This window comes from Equus asinus, chromosome 28 (assembly GCF_041296235.1).
Source record: "Equus asinus isolate D_3611 breed Donkey chromosome 28, EquAss-T2T_v2, whole genome shotgun sequence".
Taxonomy (NCBI): Eukaryota; Metazoa; Chordata; class Mammalia; order Perissodactyla; family Equidae; genus Equus; species Equus asinus.
This window is the reverse complement of record NC_091817.1, coordinates 49,088,619-49,105,001: the sequence shown is the minus strand read 5'-3', so window position 1 is coordinate 49,105,001 and position 16,383 is coordinate 49,088,619. Positions and strand designations below refer to the sequence as shown.

General features: G+C 54.4%; 1 protein-coding gene across 2 annotated transcripts in view; it reads right to left on the bottom strand.

The window, feature by feature from the left end:
* The window catches only part of JPH3 (junctophilin 3), a 95,743-nt gene extending 85,739 nt beyond the window's left edge, over positions 1-10,004 (bottom strand). The window contains exons 1-2 of one of the 2 annotated variants that reach the window (XM_014831754.3): positions 9,360-9,873; positions 8,563-8,633 (exon numbers count right to left, since the gene is read on the bottom strand). In XM_014831754.3, coding sequence (XP_014687240.1) covers positions 8,563-8,633; positions 9,360-9,741 — 453 coding nt within the window. In that variant the 5' untranslated portion in view covers positions 9,742-9,873. Of the gene's footprint in view, positions 1-8,562; positions 8,634-9,359 lie in introns of those variants that run through there. The other variant, XM_014831025.3, reaches the window with a different exon arrangement.
* Positions 10,005-16,383: the final 6,379 nt, after the last annotated feature.

The window sequence follows — 16,383 nt, the reverse complement described above, 5'->3', positions numbered from 1 at the left end:
CTTATCCTGGGTTCGAGCATAAGTTTCAGGGAGTCTGTGAACACCCAGAAGGGCCCACAAAACATCGCATGTGTGCAGAGACTTGCATGTGTTCGGGGAGAGGACCCACAGCTCCGTCACACTCGCAGAGGGGTCTGGGAGAACCCACAAGTCTATGAATTGCTGGGCAAAGGCCCACCACAGGCCTGGTGCAGAAGACCATGGTGTCATCCTTTCCTGCCTCTGCTTCACTGTGAGACCATGGGCAAGGAGCCCAGGCTCCTCTCGGGGCCCCAGCTCCCCCATCTGGAAAGCAAGGGAGTGGCTGAAATGATGGCTCCATCGCCGGGTGCTGGAGACAGCTCTGGAGCCAGTGGAGGCCCAGCGCCCAACAGCCACATGGCCTCATCAAGCCACGTAACCCTGCGAGCCTCATGTTTGTCATCTCTTCAATGGGAGCATATGGCTTCCCTCAAAGCACTGTTTTAAGGAACAAGAGAGGGGCCGGACCCGTGGCTGAGTGGTTAAGTTCATGCGCTCCACTTCAGCGGCCCGGGATTCACCAGTTCCGATCCTGGGCGCGGACATGGTACCGCTCATCAAGCCGTGCTGAGGCGGCGTCCCACGAAGAAGAACTAGAACGACCTACAACTAGGATATACAACTATGGGACGGGGGCTTTGGGGAGAAGAAAAAAAGGAAGATTGGCAACAGATGTCAGCTCAGGGCCAATCTTAAAATAAATAAATAAATAAATAACATTTCTGGTAAAGTGCACAGCCGAGTACTCAGTACAAAGCAGACATTCAAAACTGTGAGCATCCTCCTTTCAAAGGAATCTCCCTGGCTTTGGGGTTCTAGGTTACCAAGTGTGTGCTTGGGAGCACTTTCAAACTGAAATCTATCAGACATTGTAGTGGGTTGAATTGTGTCCCCGCAAAAGACACATCCACGTCCTAACCCCCGGTACCCGCGAATGCGCCCTTATTTGGGAAAAAGGTCTTTGCAGATGCAATGGAGTTAAAGATCTTGAGATGAGATCATCCGGGATTTTGGCTGGGCTCTAAATCCAATGACACATGTCCTTGTAAGAAACAGAAGAGGAAAGGGCAGAGACACAGAGAAGAAGACCGTGTGGTGACAGAGGCAGAAACATCACAGCACCAACCTATGCAAGTGGTCCTGAGGACCACAGCTGGAGAAGCACCTGTCCCCTTCTCAGTCGGCCTCTGCCTCAGAGATGAGGACAGTTAAAATGAGACAGCGCATTTTTTTAAATGAAACACAACATCTATTTCATGAGCCACTTGACCCAGAGTTTGAAAAACTCTTGTCTAGCACAGCAACTCCTGGCCTTCCTGCTTTTATCACAACCCCAGGCCAGGACGCCACCCTCCAGGATCCTGGCTAGAGCGGTGTTGGATGGAAGCCCAGGACGCAGCCCTCATCGAGCTCTCCCAGTGATTCCAACGTGCAGCTGAGGCTGCTCTGGACGAGTGGTCCTCAACCTGAGCCACACATTAGAATCACTTGGATAGTTTAAAAAAGAATCCCGATGCCAGGCTGCACCCAGACCACCTCAGTCAGCATCTCTGGGTGGGGCCTGGCATCAGCATTTGTCAAAGCATCCCAATGACTCCATGCACAGCCAAGGTCGGAACTCGTGTGCGAAAGCGTCACTTCCCGCTCTCGAACCACCTGGGCATCTCGCACGCAGATTCTGACCCTGGAGGTCTGCAGGGGCCTGAGATTCTGCATTTCTAACAGTCTCCCAGGGCACTATGTCTGGCAATTCTACTGTGCAGCTGGGGTTTGGGGGCACTAGCCCAGAGCTGTGGTTCTAAAGGTGGAGTCCCCGAAGCAGCAGCATCAGCATCACCTGAAACTTGCAAGAAATGTAAACTCTTGGGTGACATCTCAGGCCCGGAAATTCAGGGGAAATTTCACTGTAATTCATTTAAATTTAAATTCAAGCTTAAGGAGCACTGGCCTAGAGTAAGAGACAGCGGCAGGCCAACACCCTGCCCAATGCCTGTGCAGACTGACCCTCGATTCTTTTGGAGGTCTCCAAAAGCACCAGGGGGCACCCCCTGGGTCCCAATCAACACCTGTGACATTCCTGGGAAGGCGAGAGATGGCACAGGTTGAGAGGGAGGAAGTCTATGACCCCATCATACAGACAAGAGTAAAGCTGAGCACACCCTTCCTTCAAAGTCAGCAACTTCATTCATGGGGTGACGGCCACCCTAACACTGTCATTCAGACTCAACTCAGATGTCCCTTCTCCTGGGACGCCTCTGCTCCTCCCTCAAAGACACTCACATCTCCCCCATCCCATCTTGGAACTCTCCCCTGCAGTATTCCCATGCAGGATCCCCAAAGTCCGGCACGAGGAACCCCTAATTATTTCCCATGTTTTAGTTTTGCATCCAGACTGCATTTTCTTTTTGGTAGAAGTCACATCATCCTATTTCTCGTATTTTATTTTTTATTTGTTTCTTTTTCCCAATCTCCCTCATTACCCTAAACTACGTACTGCACACGTAGTGCTATAGACTGCATGTTTCCCCCCAAAATCCATGTGTTGAAACCGAACACCCAAAGTAATGCTATTAGGAGGTGGGACCTTCGTGAAAGGGATTAGTGCCCTTACAAAGGAGACCCAGAGAGCTCCTTTGCCCCGCCCACCACACGAGGACACAGAAAGAAGCTGGCAGTCTGCAACCCCAAAGAGGCCCCTCACCAAACACTGAGTCCGTCAGTGCCTTGATCTTGGACTTCCCAGGCTCCAGAACTGTGAGAAATGAATGTCGGCTGTATAACCCACCCAGTCTATGGTATTTGTTGCAGCAGCCCCAAGGGACTAAGACACGTAGTCAGTGCTCAGCAACTATTTCCAGGTGGACTCAACGAAGGTCAACCTGAGCTTTCTGTCTTCACACCTTGAACAAAGCAGGAACTCAGTAAATGCTTCTCAGATGAGTGAATGGGTCAAGCCGAGGAAGCCGTAGCAATGAAGAGAGAGAAAGTGGGTAGATGAAAGGGAACTTACTTTTCCAACTGTCTTTGCTAGCACTTTGCTGTGAACGCTGCTCAGGAAATAGTGCTCCAAACTGTCCCCCGGTCATGACTGCCTCGCACCATTAGAACATCCTTACTCTATTATTCACTGTATTCGATGCCATCCATCTTACTCATGTAAAATGCTGGCAGAGTCTCTTACAAGCAATGACAGAGCCAATAACAAAACAAAACCAGTCAGGGGATCAAAACAATGACACTTTAGAGAGAGGTTTAAGACTGTCCTTTAACAGTCTATGTCCAGTTCTAAGTTCCTGCAATGACATGGACAGGTGAAATGATGATGGTGAATGAAATGGCCAAATGTTACTGCATTTTCACGGTTCACTCACCCTACAAATATTTATTGAGCGACCACTGTATGCCTGCGCCATTTTAGTCCCTGGACACACAGCAGTGACGAGCACAGACACACAGCCCTTCCTGCATGAAACTCGCACTCCACATCAGCATGTCCAAGAGAACTTTCCGTGATGGTGGAAACATTCTCTCTCTGCACTGTCCAATATGGTTGCTACTAGTCACACGTGGCTACTGAGCGCTCAAAATGTCGCTACTGTGACTGAGGCACTGAAATTCTAAATTTTATTTCACTGTAATTCATTTAAATTTAAATTCAAATAGCCACATGTGGCTGGTGGCCCCTGGATTGGGTAGAGCTGGTCTAGATGACTAATCCATTGGTGCTGATTTCAGGAGAACGGCAGCAAAATAGTCATTCTTTGGCTGCTCCAGACACTTTGCTGCCTGTGGTCATGTTCTTGTAACCCCTGTCAGCTCCGTGGGAACTGAGCACACACCACCCAATGCGCTTCAGAGTGACTTCCACCAGTCTCACTAAGGACCCCACCCCAAACCCGCCTCCACCAGCAGGGAGATGCTCTCTCACTGCACCAGGAGACACCTAGAAGTCATTCAACTATTTTAGAAAGACTGACAGGACTGGAGTAAAAAACAGGCAAACCCCACCTCAGTGGGGGTGTTTCCTGGAGGATGGAACCCACACACTGGCAGAGCGGGAGCAGGCAAACTTCTGATGGCCGAGTGTGCTGGGGGGGTCAGGGCCAGGCAGTCGCTGGTGAGGAGACGCAGTTGCTGGAAGAGGTGACCCAGAGGGAATTAGAGCAAAGCCGCCCAGGCAACATGTGTGGGGCGCTCTCCAGGGTGCTGAAGACACCGCTCCTCTCTCCTCCTGAAAGACACGCTGGACCCAAGAGAGCTCCTTGCTCTAGTCCACGGAGCCTGATGGTGGTAAAGCCAGGCCCCACGCAGCGCTGGCCTTCATCAACCACGTGGCCTCTCACAAGCCAGGAACTACAAACTGGGGGAGCCATTGCGGAAAATTCAAACAAACATCATTCTTCTTCTAGGGCTCACAAACCTAAACATCTTGTCGTCATCAAAGGACACAATGAGCGTTATATACAGCATTATCAGCTCATAGTTCATAGCTAGTTATCTTTAGAGTTGTGGAGGCCTGGGGAAAATCGAGGAAGAAAAAAAGTCTTGAAGGAAAATAGCAGTAGTTCCCGAGCCTCCCCCTACAGCCACCATTACTCTTTGTTTTTCTGGGGTCTTCCTCTCTCTGGCTGGGTGTTCTGAAAACAGATTGGCCCACAGTCCCCTCTGTCCTCTAGTTAGCTGCATTAACTGTTAATGTCAGCTCGGGCTACCACTAACTACCCGGGGTACGGCTATTTTCGGAGGGTGCTGATCCTCAGTTCCTCACCAGCTTCCTAATATAAAGCACGTCACATTGCTCCAGGGCTGCACTGGTGGGGGGAGTCTTCAGTAACACTTCTTTCTCAGCTATTATTGGCAACAAAGAACTAGTTATTTGCTTTTGCTTCTTCTTTCACCTCCTGGAGCCTTTTCCTTCCCCAAAGTGGCTGAAAGAGAGTCTCTGAGGAGATGCTTCTATCTCCGAGAGCTGAGGGCTTCTTTTGTTTCTGAAATGAGCTCCTATTGGTGTAACATCTAGAATATCTGTGTTGCTGGGCCTGCTGCCTCCTAACCTGGGCATTTGCATTAAAAAAAAAAAGAGTTTACTTTCACATATTCATGGCCAAGCACCACAAACACTCCCAGTGGCCACTTATTTGGTCTGCATGAGAGTTTTTCCCCCTTCAAAGGGGCAGTCACTGCACAAAGTTCTATTTAAAGTGAGGTTAAAGCATCCGGCTCCATCAGCGATCCGAGCCCTCCTCTATGGGCGCACGTTCCCTCACGGGGTAGCCGCTTCTCGGAGCAGGAATCAGGAATCAGGAGGGATGGTGATCTGGAGTACTTGGAGAGAGAACAAAGCTAGGAGGGTGCACGTGGCCATGTTTTGGGGGACGGGGTGGCAAACATCTCTGGGTGACAAGTGTATTGTGCGCGTGTGTGCGCGCAGGCGCCGGGAGATCTGAATTCTGGCTGTGGGCGTGTGTGATTTGTGTGGGCCGAGGGATCTGGGCCGGTGAACGGAATCTGTGTATGAGGGGGAGAGGCCGGGTGTGTGAGATGACTCATATCTTTAGGCTGTGGGAGGGTTTATTTGCGGGGGTTAACTTTTGGTCCAAGGGGTCCTGTGTACACAGCCCCCGGGAGGAAATATTTACCTCTGTGGCAAAGTGCAGGGGTCCAGCGAGTGGAGAAGAGGCAGTGCATCTCGGGGGGCCGGAGGGAGGGCCGAGGTGTGCGGGCCTGTGTGCGCACCTGCCTACAGCTCAGGGCTGCTGCTCTCGGCAGAGAAGGGGTGTGGAGCATGAGGATGGGGCCGGAAGGCAGTTCTGCACAAGAGAGTTTAGACGGAGGTGCTCCACACCAAAGCACCAGTCTGGAATTGTGGTCCAGAGCATGAATCCTGGTACCACCCAATGCTCATCAGCCAAGGCATCTGGCTCCTCTGAGCCTTGCTTCCCAACGTGGGGAATGGGAGGAATGAGAAAACCAACGCTGGCAAGGTACAGGAATGAAGCAGTATAATTCATGCCTACACTTGCCGCATGCCTGGCCCACAGTAAGTGTTTAATATTGCCATTCATTGCCATTTTCATTATCATCATTATCATGTCCAGCTATTGGTTCTAATAATGATCATTATAAGTGACATTCAGTGCACGTGAACTGTAATAATAAACTAGTGATAAATAATAATGAACGCTTACTATATTCCTGACATAGCCATTGGTATACATCACCTCAGTGAATCCCCAACCACTTCACAGATATTATCATCAGCCCTTTGTACAGAGGAAGAAACAGAAACTCAGAGAAGTTAAGTAACTTGCCTAAGGTCACAGTGCAGAGCAAAGGCACAGCCAGAATTCAAGCCCAACAGTTGTCAACTCCACAGCATGTGCTCCTGCCACCCTGCGCCCACGGCCTCATCATCTCCGTGGGGTCACCCAACAGACTGTGGAAGTCGCTCAGCTCGCTTCAATGAGCAGCACCTGCCTTACGCTCAGGGGAGAATGAACCTGGAGGAGGAGGAGTTGGCAGAAGCGTCCCCAGTTGAAATGGATTCCATACCAATTCCAGCTACCTGGAGAACACATCTGCCGTCTGTGCATTATTCATGGAAAGTGCCATTTCCCCAAGTCAGCACCAGGAGCTGGGCTGAAGTTTGGGAGCTTTGCTGATGCCTGCCTGACATTTCCATCCCTTGTGCAAAGCGAAAGTCAGACTGGAGTCAGGACCATTACCTCACTGAGGCTCTGCCTGCCCTCTCTGAAGCGGGACCCCACACTGCCCACCAGCTGACTGGGGGTAAGGCCTGGAGACCCACTGCTCTGTTCTGGTGGATGAGGACACCCCACTCTGGTTCTGTTCACCTGATGGACTGCTTGAGGGCACGCATTCTCAATAGTCACCTCCTTCCTAATGAGAAGCAGGGACAGTGTTCCAGAAAAGTGGCTCCAGATGTCTGAGCCTGATTATCCCAGGCCAGAAGGGTCAATTTGGTTTTCTGTCATGCCATGTCACCAATCAAAAGGCAGCAGCCAGCGCTGGTGCCCTGCATCTGTGTGTCTGCCTCGGTTGGTGTACAGCTGGTATAATGTGGGAGAAAGGGAGCTTGGCCCCAGACAGATCAGGGCTCAAACCCTTGACTCTGCCATCAAAGGCTGGGGGCCTGGTCTGTCACAAGGGCTCCTGGGCCTCACTGACCTCATCTGTAAAATGGACACGATCCCTTTGTCTCCATCATGTGAAACTCAAACAGGACGCTGGGGAGGGGAAGTGCTTTAGGGAGCAGAACACTGCATAGCTGGTTGGATGGGGATCAGAGACCCAAGGACACTGATCCAAGGAAAAAGCATTTCTTACAACAACATGTCAAACCCTAAACTCACGGCCAGCCACAAAGTCAGCTCCTCTCTTCCCTGGGGTAACCGCAGTGTAATTACCACCCTTCCCTCTAAAATGGAAGCCCCACGAGGACAAAGAAATTCACCTACTCTGATCACTGCTGTTTTCCTAGACCCCAGGGCACCTGCTCATCGTAGACGATCAGTAGATATCTGTTGAACGAAGGAGAGAATTCTGCCCAGGGAAGCTGGGTGGAGTGGGGTGCTAGACCTCACTCTCAGATATTCTGGGGAGTTCCCAGAGACAGCGGCCTGGCTCCTCTCCTCCCCATGCCCCCGTGTGAGGCTGGCCTGACAGGGCCTCAAAGCCGCTCTCCTGGCTCAGGCACAGCTGGGAGCACCTCTGGAGTGACCGGTCTGCAGAACAGCCTGGACAGAGCCCTGGGGTGGCAACTGCCCCTGGGCTCCCAGATAGCCCAGTTGGGAGCACCAGGCTGCTTGGCCGCCCACCTCAGCCACCCACATATGCTGCCCAGGCCTTGCTGTGCCTCCACACACACACACACACGCCCACGGCCTAGAACCCAGGGATGGCCGTCTGCTCGGACCCGCCGGCCCAGGCGCCCCAGGGTCAAGGAAGCTCTCCAACCCGCTCCATGAAAACAACAACAGCACAGAAGAGGCCGCCTGGGACAAGGCTGGGCACGGCTTTGACAGGCAGGAGCGTTATATAATTAACTGCCCCCCACGCCTCCTCCCCTTGAGTAATAATGAACCCTGCCTCTCAGTTGCATAAGCCAAAATAATAATTACTCTCCAGGCCTCCATCACTCCTGGATGTGGCCGGGAAGCAGGTGCTTAGTACTTGCTTCATGCAACTCAGAGGCAGTGAGCAGGCAGGGAGAAGACCACACATACGCTCCTGATTTTTATGCCCAGTAAAAGCACACAAGTCACTGCTGTGCCCCAGTCCCTTCCCAGGCATCCATGCCTGAAAAATTACCAAACCGCCCAGAGCAAGGCACCGAGCCACTTCTGAGGAGGAGCTCCCAGATGGGGGAGGGGGCATGTGGAGAGCAGGTTTGTTTGGGGTCTGGCTTCCAGGAACAGTAAATGCTCCATGGCTGTCAGATGCACTGAGGAGCGGACACTGGAGCGTCTGGGACAGGGAGGAGCCGCAAAGCTGGCCAAGGCTTCCTGCACAGAAACCATCTTACAGCAGCAACGGGCAGGCGGGCAGCTCGCTGGCTTCCGGCACCAGCCCAGCCCTGACTGTGGTGGCATCTTAGAATGAAGGCACAGAGCATTCCCTAAACTCATGGTGAAAATGATTCAGCCACTGAAAGGCGAGATTCCTGGGCTCTGGCTAAACAGATGGGCTTCCCTCCCCCCAGCCGCCTGCTCCAACAGCGCTGGCAGCGCATCCAACCACCTAGAAGTTTATTGCCTTGTTGTGTTGGTTTGGGTTCACGTCCCCCCGCCTCTAGCTCTTCCAGTTGCTCCCTTTCCATTGGCTTGGGTTGATCAGGACTAAGGGAGGCCCTCAGGCATCGCATGAAAACAAGAAGCAGAGCTGGGGCCTGACTCCAGGAGGCCAACACCAAGGGAGCTGTGCCAACCAGGGGAGGGGACCCTCTCCTAGCCCCCCTCCGCCCTTAGTGGGTCCCAGCGGAGGCCGTGGGCCCAGTCTGGCCTTTCCAGCAGGTCTCTGGCCTGCTCTCGGATGATGCACTGACACTCTGCTCAGCTCCGCGCTCCCAGGCCTGACTCGGCTCCTGGAAAGCCCCCAACACCTTTCAGCTGGCACAGGGGCGCTGTCCCCCACCAGGCAGTGGGGCAACCTGTAGCCAGGGCTGTTGTGGCCTCCAGGGAGCCCCAGGAAAAGCCCCAGGTGCCCATGGCCCCGCTGGAGGGAGAAGCTCAACTTGCCCAGAGATAAACAGAAAAGGCAAGAGAAGAAGGTGCCCCCCCGCCCAGCCCCCTGCCCGGCCGCCCGCACGGGGCACCTACCTCCATCCGAGTAGGTCTCGGTGCCGTAGCCGTCCTGCAGCCCGTTGCTCCAGGTCCCTTCGTACTTGGCCCCGTTGCCCGTGCACTCCCGCACCCCGTAGCGCCCCTTAAATCCGTGCGTCCACTCGCCCTTGTACACCCACTTCCCCTTGCTCTCCAGGCCGATGCCGTGGCGCTTGCCCTGCGCCCAGGTGCCCTGGTACGTGTTGCCGCTGGGCCAGGTGTAGACGCCCAGCACCTCGAAGCCGTGGCTCCACGAGCCGGTGTATTCGCCTTGGCCCTTGGGGCCGGTGCAGACGCCATGGCCGTGCGCCTTGCCGTCCTCCCAGCCTCCACAGTAGGACCCTCCATCGTCAAAATTAAACCTACCCCCACTGGACATGCATGTAACTCGGTTTGCAAATCCGGCAAACGGTGAAAAAAAAATAAGGCGATCAACAAACCGGATTCTTGGTTGGCTGGCTGGCTGGTTTTGTTTTGCTTTTTTTTAAGGAAGAATGGAGAAAGCAAAGAAACAGCGAGCAGATCCCGAGCGGCGGCGGCCGCGGCGCCGGCTTCGGTGGAATTTAAGTCAATTGGGGGCGATTATTCATTTTCGAGCTGCGCCGCGGAGCCTGACCAGCGTCTCGCGCTCCCGCTGGAGACAGGACCGGAGGGGAGGAGGGAGGGGGGAGGGGAGGGGAGGGGAGGGGGAGGGAGGGGGCAGGAGCAGGAGCGTCTGGTGCCAGCGGCTCCACCTCAGCGGCAAGTGCCCCTCGGAGGCGAGCCCGCCGGGGGCTGGCCGCGCAGGCCGGGCGGGAGGGCGGCTCAGGCCCAGGGCGCAGCTCCCCACCTGCGGCTGCCGCGCTGCGGGCGCCCGAGGGCGGCGGCGGGGCCCGCGGGCGGCGGCGGCACGGGCGGCGGCGCGGGCGGCTGCACCATATTGGGGGCCGCGGGCCGGGCCGGGGCGGCGGCGGCAGCAGCAATGCGGCGGGTCGGGCGGCGGCGACGGCGGCGTGCGCTCCGGGCCCGGCTCGCGCGCTCTGGCCGCGCGGCGCGCGCCCGCACAGCGCCCGCCCGCGCCCCCGCGCGCCCCCGCCCCGCGCCCCGCCCGCCCGCCTGCGCCCCCACGCGCCCCCGCCCCGGGCCCCCGCCCCCGCAGCGCGGGCGGCCTGGAGAGGGGCGCCGCCGGCTCTGGCGGCGGGCGCGGGGCGCAGGCGGGGACCCCAGGCGCCCCGCCCTCCTGCTGCCCCCGCCCGGCGCTCCCGCCCGGCGGGCTTCCCCCCTTGCCGGGGCCTGTCTGGAAATAGGGGTCCAGCTGGGGCGCCCCAGCCCCCACTTTCTCAGGACTTGGATTTAAAGGGACAGGAACTGCGTAATGGGAAGGCGCCCAGCACCCGGGGCGCTCTCTATCCCCTCCCGGGAGCCGCGAGGGGAAGCCCGGCAGAGCAGGCCCAGGGCGGTCTGGGGGCGCCCCGAATGTTTCCGCTTCCCCACCCCGCACCTCGCCCTTCGCACCCGGCTCCTATCCGCAACGCGTGCCCCTTGACTAAAGAGACTCTCGGCAGACCACAGGTGGTTTTCCCTGGGACAAATAACCCGTCCTTTTTCCTTACAGGCAGTTTGCGTCCACATGTGGGAGGGAGGGGGGCGCTTGCCTCCGAAAACAGGGATTTGGCAAACGCCCCCTCCCCATAAGTTAAGAGAAAGTCTGGCCACACGCACTTATTTTGGAGTGAAGACATCCAAATTCCGTCCCTTCCCTGCGCCCTGGCCAACAGGTAGCCCCCTACTCCGGCGGGAGCGGTCGCACTTGGGGGACCAAAGTGGGATTGCCACTCTCGTTACTAAGTGTCTCTCCACACATACTCCCGCCCCCCCCCCACCCCCAAGAGGTGGTGTCTGATTGCTGGATCCGAGTATCCTGGGACCAATTTAAAATGCATTTCCTGGACTATGAATCCGCAAGCAGAAGCCCGCGTTCCCAGCCATCCCGGGGAACGTGTGCGGCAAATGGCAGCAGCCAGGGCTGCGGAGGGGCGATTGCATGGTCCAGACTAATAGGAGTGCAGGCGGGGTAGCCGCGTTGAGCCAGGAACTGCAAGCCAGGCCATGGAGCCTGAGATTTAGAACGCTGGAAAAGGCGCCGTTTGAAGCTTCTGACAAGCCAGGGGCCCTGCCCGCACCTTCTCCTGCCTACGTTGTTCCCACCTTCGGCTGAACAGACTCTCACTGGAGAACGAGCCCCTCCTCGGACTCCAGGAGTTCAAGCTCAACTTTCTATCTTCCCCGGGCACCGAAAGCCCCCTTTCTAAAGCGCCAGCAGCCTGGAGGGCAGGCATCTCTCACCGAGTCCCCCGCACAGGGACATTCAGGGCGTTTCCAGTTGTGTTTTATGATTTGCAGTTACGATGATTCAATGCGCGTCTGGTTGGTGTCTCCCTGTGCTGTCTGGAAGGTTTCTCTGAATGCCTAGGGCTGGAATGGTTGGGTCAAGCACACTCTGGCCTTAGTAGAAGCTGTCAAATGGCTCTCCAGAGCCCCTGGAGCCGTCTCCTCCTCACCCTGCAGGGCCCTCGCCCTTCTCTCCTGGTTCTCCACTTCCTGGCCGACCTGTGGTGCTATCAGACTGCCTATTATGTTTCCATTTATTTATTTTGTCAATCTAAATGGTTATGAAATAGCATCTCGGGGCTGTTTGGTGTAAATGAAAAATTACATACTGTGAATGTGTAGGCAAAAGGCTGCAGACTTTCCTCACGAGGTTCGGGTTCAAATCCTGCCTCCTGGGCGGGCCAGAGATTCAGTGGCTTTCAGCAGTCACTCAGTATCTCTGAGCTCAGTTTCTCTCATCTGTAAAATGGACATAATCACAGTTCCCTTAAGATTGCCATGAGAATTCAAGGAGCTGGGTACCCAGCACATGCTAAGCACTCAAGAAATGGGAAGTGGTGTTATTATTAAGAGGCCGACCCCCCAGCAAACATCATGGATTCCCGCATGGGACACCCAGGCTTCAGCCTGCTCCCCCAACACTACTGACGTAAAATTGCCGTTTCCCTTGTACACTCTGCACTTTCTTCCTTCCATTTTAGTTCCAGCCCGTTTTCTGCTGATTCAGCAGCTCTTCCTCACACGAGCAGTGGGTTGCAACCAAGATCTTGTTGGAAAATGGTGATTGGTTCCAAGCAATTACTGGTCAGCACCTTCTACCTCTGGGTGATGCATCCCTTTCCCCGGGGCCCTTCCAATACAGGCCCCCTCCCCGCAGCAGACCCTCCCTCCTCTCCCATGCAGGTCAGATTAGTTCCAGCAGTGCTGGACTGTCTTCTCTCAAGTGCGGATATTGGAGGCATTCATTTTGTGCCGTTTGGAAATCATTCTCCCGTAAAGTAGGGCTGGCGGCATTGATTTCATTTTGGAGGAAACTCTCCAAGGCTGTAAACACAGTACCACCCAGCAATTTCAGAACAAAAACCAGGGAGAAAAAACAGGAAGCTCTACCACGAGGCGGAATTTCACAGCTCTGTGCACCGTCGGGGGTGAGCCCCTCACGTCAGTGGTCTCAGGGGCACTCCTCAGGTGAACTGGGCTTCCACCCTCTCCTTACACAAAGACCCACGTGGAGCCGCCTCGGTGATGCGCCTGGCCAAAGGGAAAATACGGACGGAGCGGGATTCCAGCCCCGCTGTCCAGCTCTCCAGCCTGCAGCTTTCTGGCCTCAGGGCACTGCGCTGCCTTTCTCTGGCCTGCTCCCACTTCCCATCCCCAGGAAGTTTTCCAGCTTCAGTTCCAGAAAGGCTTCCTGGTTTCCCTGTGGAAAGAATGCTTCCCCCTGCCCCCCCACTTTCCTGTCCACAGAAGCCTATTGGTTTCCTTCGAGAACTGAGCTGCAATCTGCCATTCCCTATTGTCTTCCTGTCTGCGCCTGTGTGTACCCCGACACTGCGAGATGTCTGCCACAAGATCTCCCACCGCTGCTGAGAGCTGGACTGGCTGGCGACTTTGAAGGTTAGAGCTTCTGCCTCGTGCTCTCAGGATTCTGGAGCTTGGACCCGAGTCACCATGCTGTCAGGAAGCCCAAGCAGCCTGGAGAGGCACACGGGAGAGAAGGGGGAACTCCAGCCCACCGCCCCAGCTGGACTCCAGCCAGCAGAGCACCAGCTGACAGGCGGGTCGGCACCGGCGGAGAAAGCAGGCCTTCCAGCTCCCATCGGGCCACTCCAGCTAATGGCACATAGAGCAAGCCCTCAGCCAGGGAGCTTTCCCCACCACGCCTTGTCATCATTTTAATGTCTTTTTTTTTCTTGAGGTATGATTAACATACATTATATTAGTTTCAGATGTACAACGTAACTGATTTGATATTTGTATATGGTAGAATGATCATCACAATAAGTCTGGTCAGCATCTGTCACCGTATACAGTTACAGAATTTTTTTCTTGTGATGAGAACTTTCAAGATTTACTGTGTTAGCAACTTTTAAATATACAACATGGTGTTATTAACTATAGTCACCACGTTGTACGTTGTATCCTCATGACTTCTTTATTTTATAACTGGAAGTTTGTACCTTCTGACTCCCTTCACAGATTTCACCCACCCCTCGTCCCCCACCTCTAGCAACACCAATCTCTTCTCTGTGTCTGTGAGCTGGGTTTTTTGTTCGTTTTTAGATTCCATACGTAAGTAGATCGTGCGGTATTTGTCTTTGTCTGACTTACTTCACTTAGCATAATGCCCTCCAAGTCCATCCATGTTGTCACAAATGGCAGGATTTCATTCTTTTTGATGGCTGGATAGTATTCCATTTTATACACACACACCCCCCACATTTTCTTTATCCATTCATCTATCAATGGACACAGGTTGTTTCCATCATAATTTCAATTTCTGAACAAGATAAATTGTTATTGTTCTGTTAAGCTGGCAGGGTTCACGCAAACCACGGCTCAGGGGCCAAGTCTGGCTCACTACCTGTTTCTATAAACACAGTTTGGTTGGAACTGGACCACGCCCATTCATTTACCTCTGTCTGTGGTTGCTTTCACACCGCAAGGGCAGAGTTGAATGGTTTCAGCAGAAACCCCACAGCCCATAAAGCCTAGAACCTTCACCATCTTGTCTTTCACAGAAAAGGTTTGCCAACCCCTGTGTATCAGCCCACTCAGGCTGCCGTAACAAATACCATAGAGAGAGTGGCTCAAACAGTGGAAGTTTATGTTCTCACAGTTCTGGAGGCTGGAAGTCTGAGGTCAGGGTGCCAGGGGGGTTCTGGTGAGAGCCCTCTTCCTGGCTTATGGGTGGCCACCTTCTCACTGTGTCCTCAAGTGGCAGAGAGAGAGAGAAGGAAAAAGCTATCTGGTGTCTTTTCTTATAAGGACACTAATCCTGCGGGAGCCAGGCCCCACCCTTATGACCTCATTCAACCTTAATTACTTCCTTACTCCAATACAGCCATGCTGGGGGTTAGGGCTTCAGCATATGAAGTTTAGGGGGATACGAACATTCAGTCTATAATGCCCTGTTTGAAGCCACTAAGTTTCATGGCAGTCTGTTACCCATCAGTAGCAACTGCAACAGGCTGGATGCTTCGTGCAGATGCAAACGGTGTTGTCCAGCCTCACGCCTCGAGTAGCTAGCACACAAGCAGTGTATGATACGCTTTGTTGCATAACTATCCCTATCCAAGAGTTGGCATTAATAAATTTGTGATAGGGAAAAGCACCCTCCCAGCACTGGGGACCTGGGTTCTGGTCTTGGTTCTGACGTTGACTTGTGTGATATCAGGCAAGTCTTCCAGCTTCTGGAGGTCCAACGTCTTCACCTATAAAATGGAAACTAGAAGGTTTCCCTGATCCCTCCATTCCAAAGTTCTAGAATCTTCCTTAGCGCTCATCACCTACTCTTCCTGCAGTCCAGTGCAACCCTGCCCTGCTGGGTGGTGGGTGTGTCTCTGTACCACAGATTCCTCACCAGGACCATGGGCGTGGCAAGCAACAAGCTGTTGAGGGCAACCTCAGACAGGCTTATCTTCCTGGGGTCACCGCGGGCCGACTTCCAGGGTTTGGTCTCTCAGCCCTGGGACACCCCAAAACTGGTTCCATCACACAGACTCGTGCAAATCTGGGAGATCTACTTGGCTACAGTACCAGGAGCAGTTGTCAGGAAGGACACTGGCACGGTCCCCTTAGTGCCTGGCTACAGGTGGCTCTATGCGCCTGTCCTCATCTGGACGATGGCACTGACTCCCGTTCCTACTGCGTAGGGTTGGGGAACAGTAAACCACTCCACCCAGGTGAGTGAAGTGTCTGGGTGGCCCCTGCTGCCTCGTTGGTCCTCAGTAGCTCATGGCTGCTATTATTATTGTGCCTTCCCCTCTCCAGGGATAACCGTTCCCAAGAGGGAAGACGATCCTCCGTCGCAGGAGCTGCCTTCGCCCCGTGGGTGCTGGAGGTGCCCCGGGTCCTTCTCCCTCCCACGTTCTCTGCTTCTACCAGACCACCACCCATCGTCTTCTGGTTGTAGCTCCCCACCCATCCATACTCAGGCCCCAGGGAAGAGACGCAGTTGCTTGGAGTGCCCATGAGGGTCTAAACCTTGAGATTGTCCTGGGGCTCTTAATTCTCCCCGAACCAGAGGCAGAGAAAGACATCAGCCCTGGGTGTGAGCAAAATGAGGAGTCGTCAAGAATACTGGATATCCTTGGCCACTTTCTCTGTGCCAGGACCTCATGCAACTTATTTTCTCGAAGTCCTGGTGTAACCCTTTGAGGTCCAGGCTGTGACTATCCCTTCTTTCTTAAAGATGGGGAAACTGAGGCTAAGGCAGGTGAAATGACTGACCCAAGGCCACAGACAGCTAGTTAGCGCCAGCCCCAGGGCTTGACCGCAGAAAGGCAAGGAGAACCTTGAGGGGGATCTCGCTCCTGGGCTGCTCTCAGCTGCCAGCCCCCGGCCTTTGGCGCAGGCGTCCCATCCCCAGGGACCGATCTGAGCAGAGATGATAGCAGAGGAGTCCTTTGTCCTTGATCACTTGCTGACC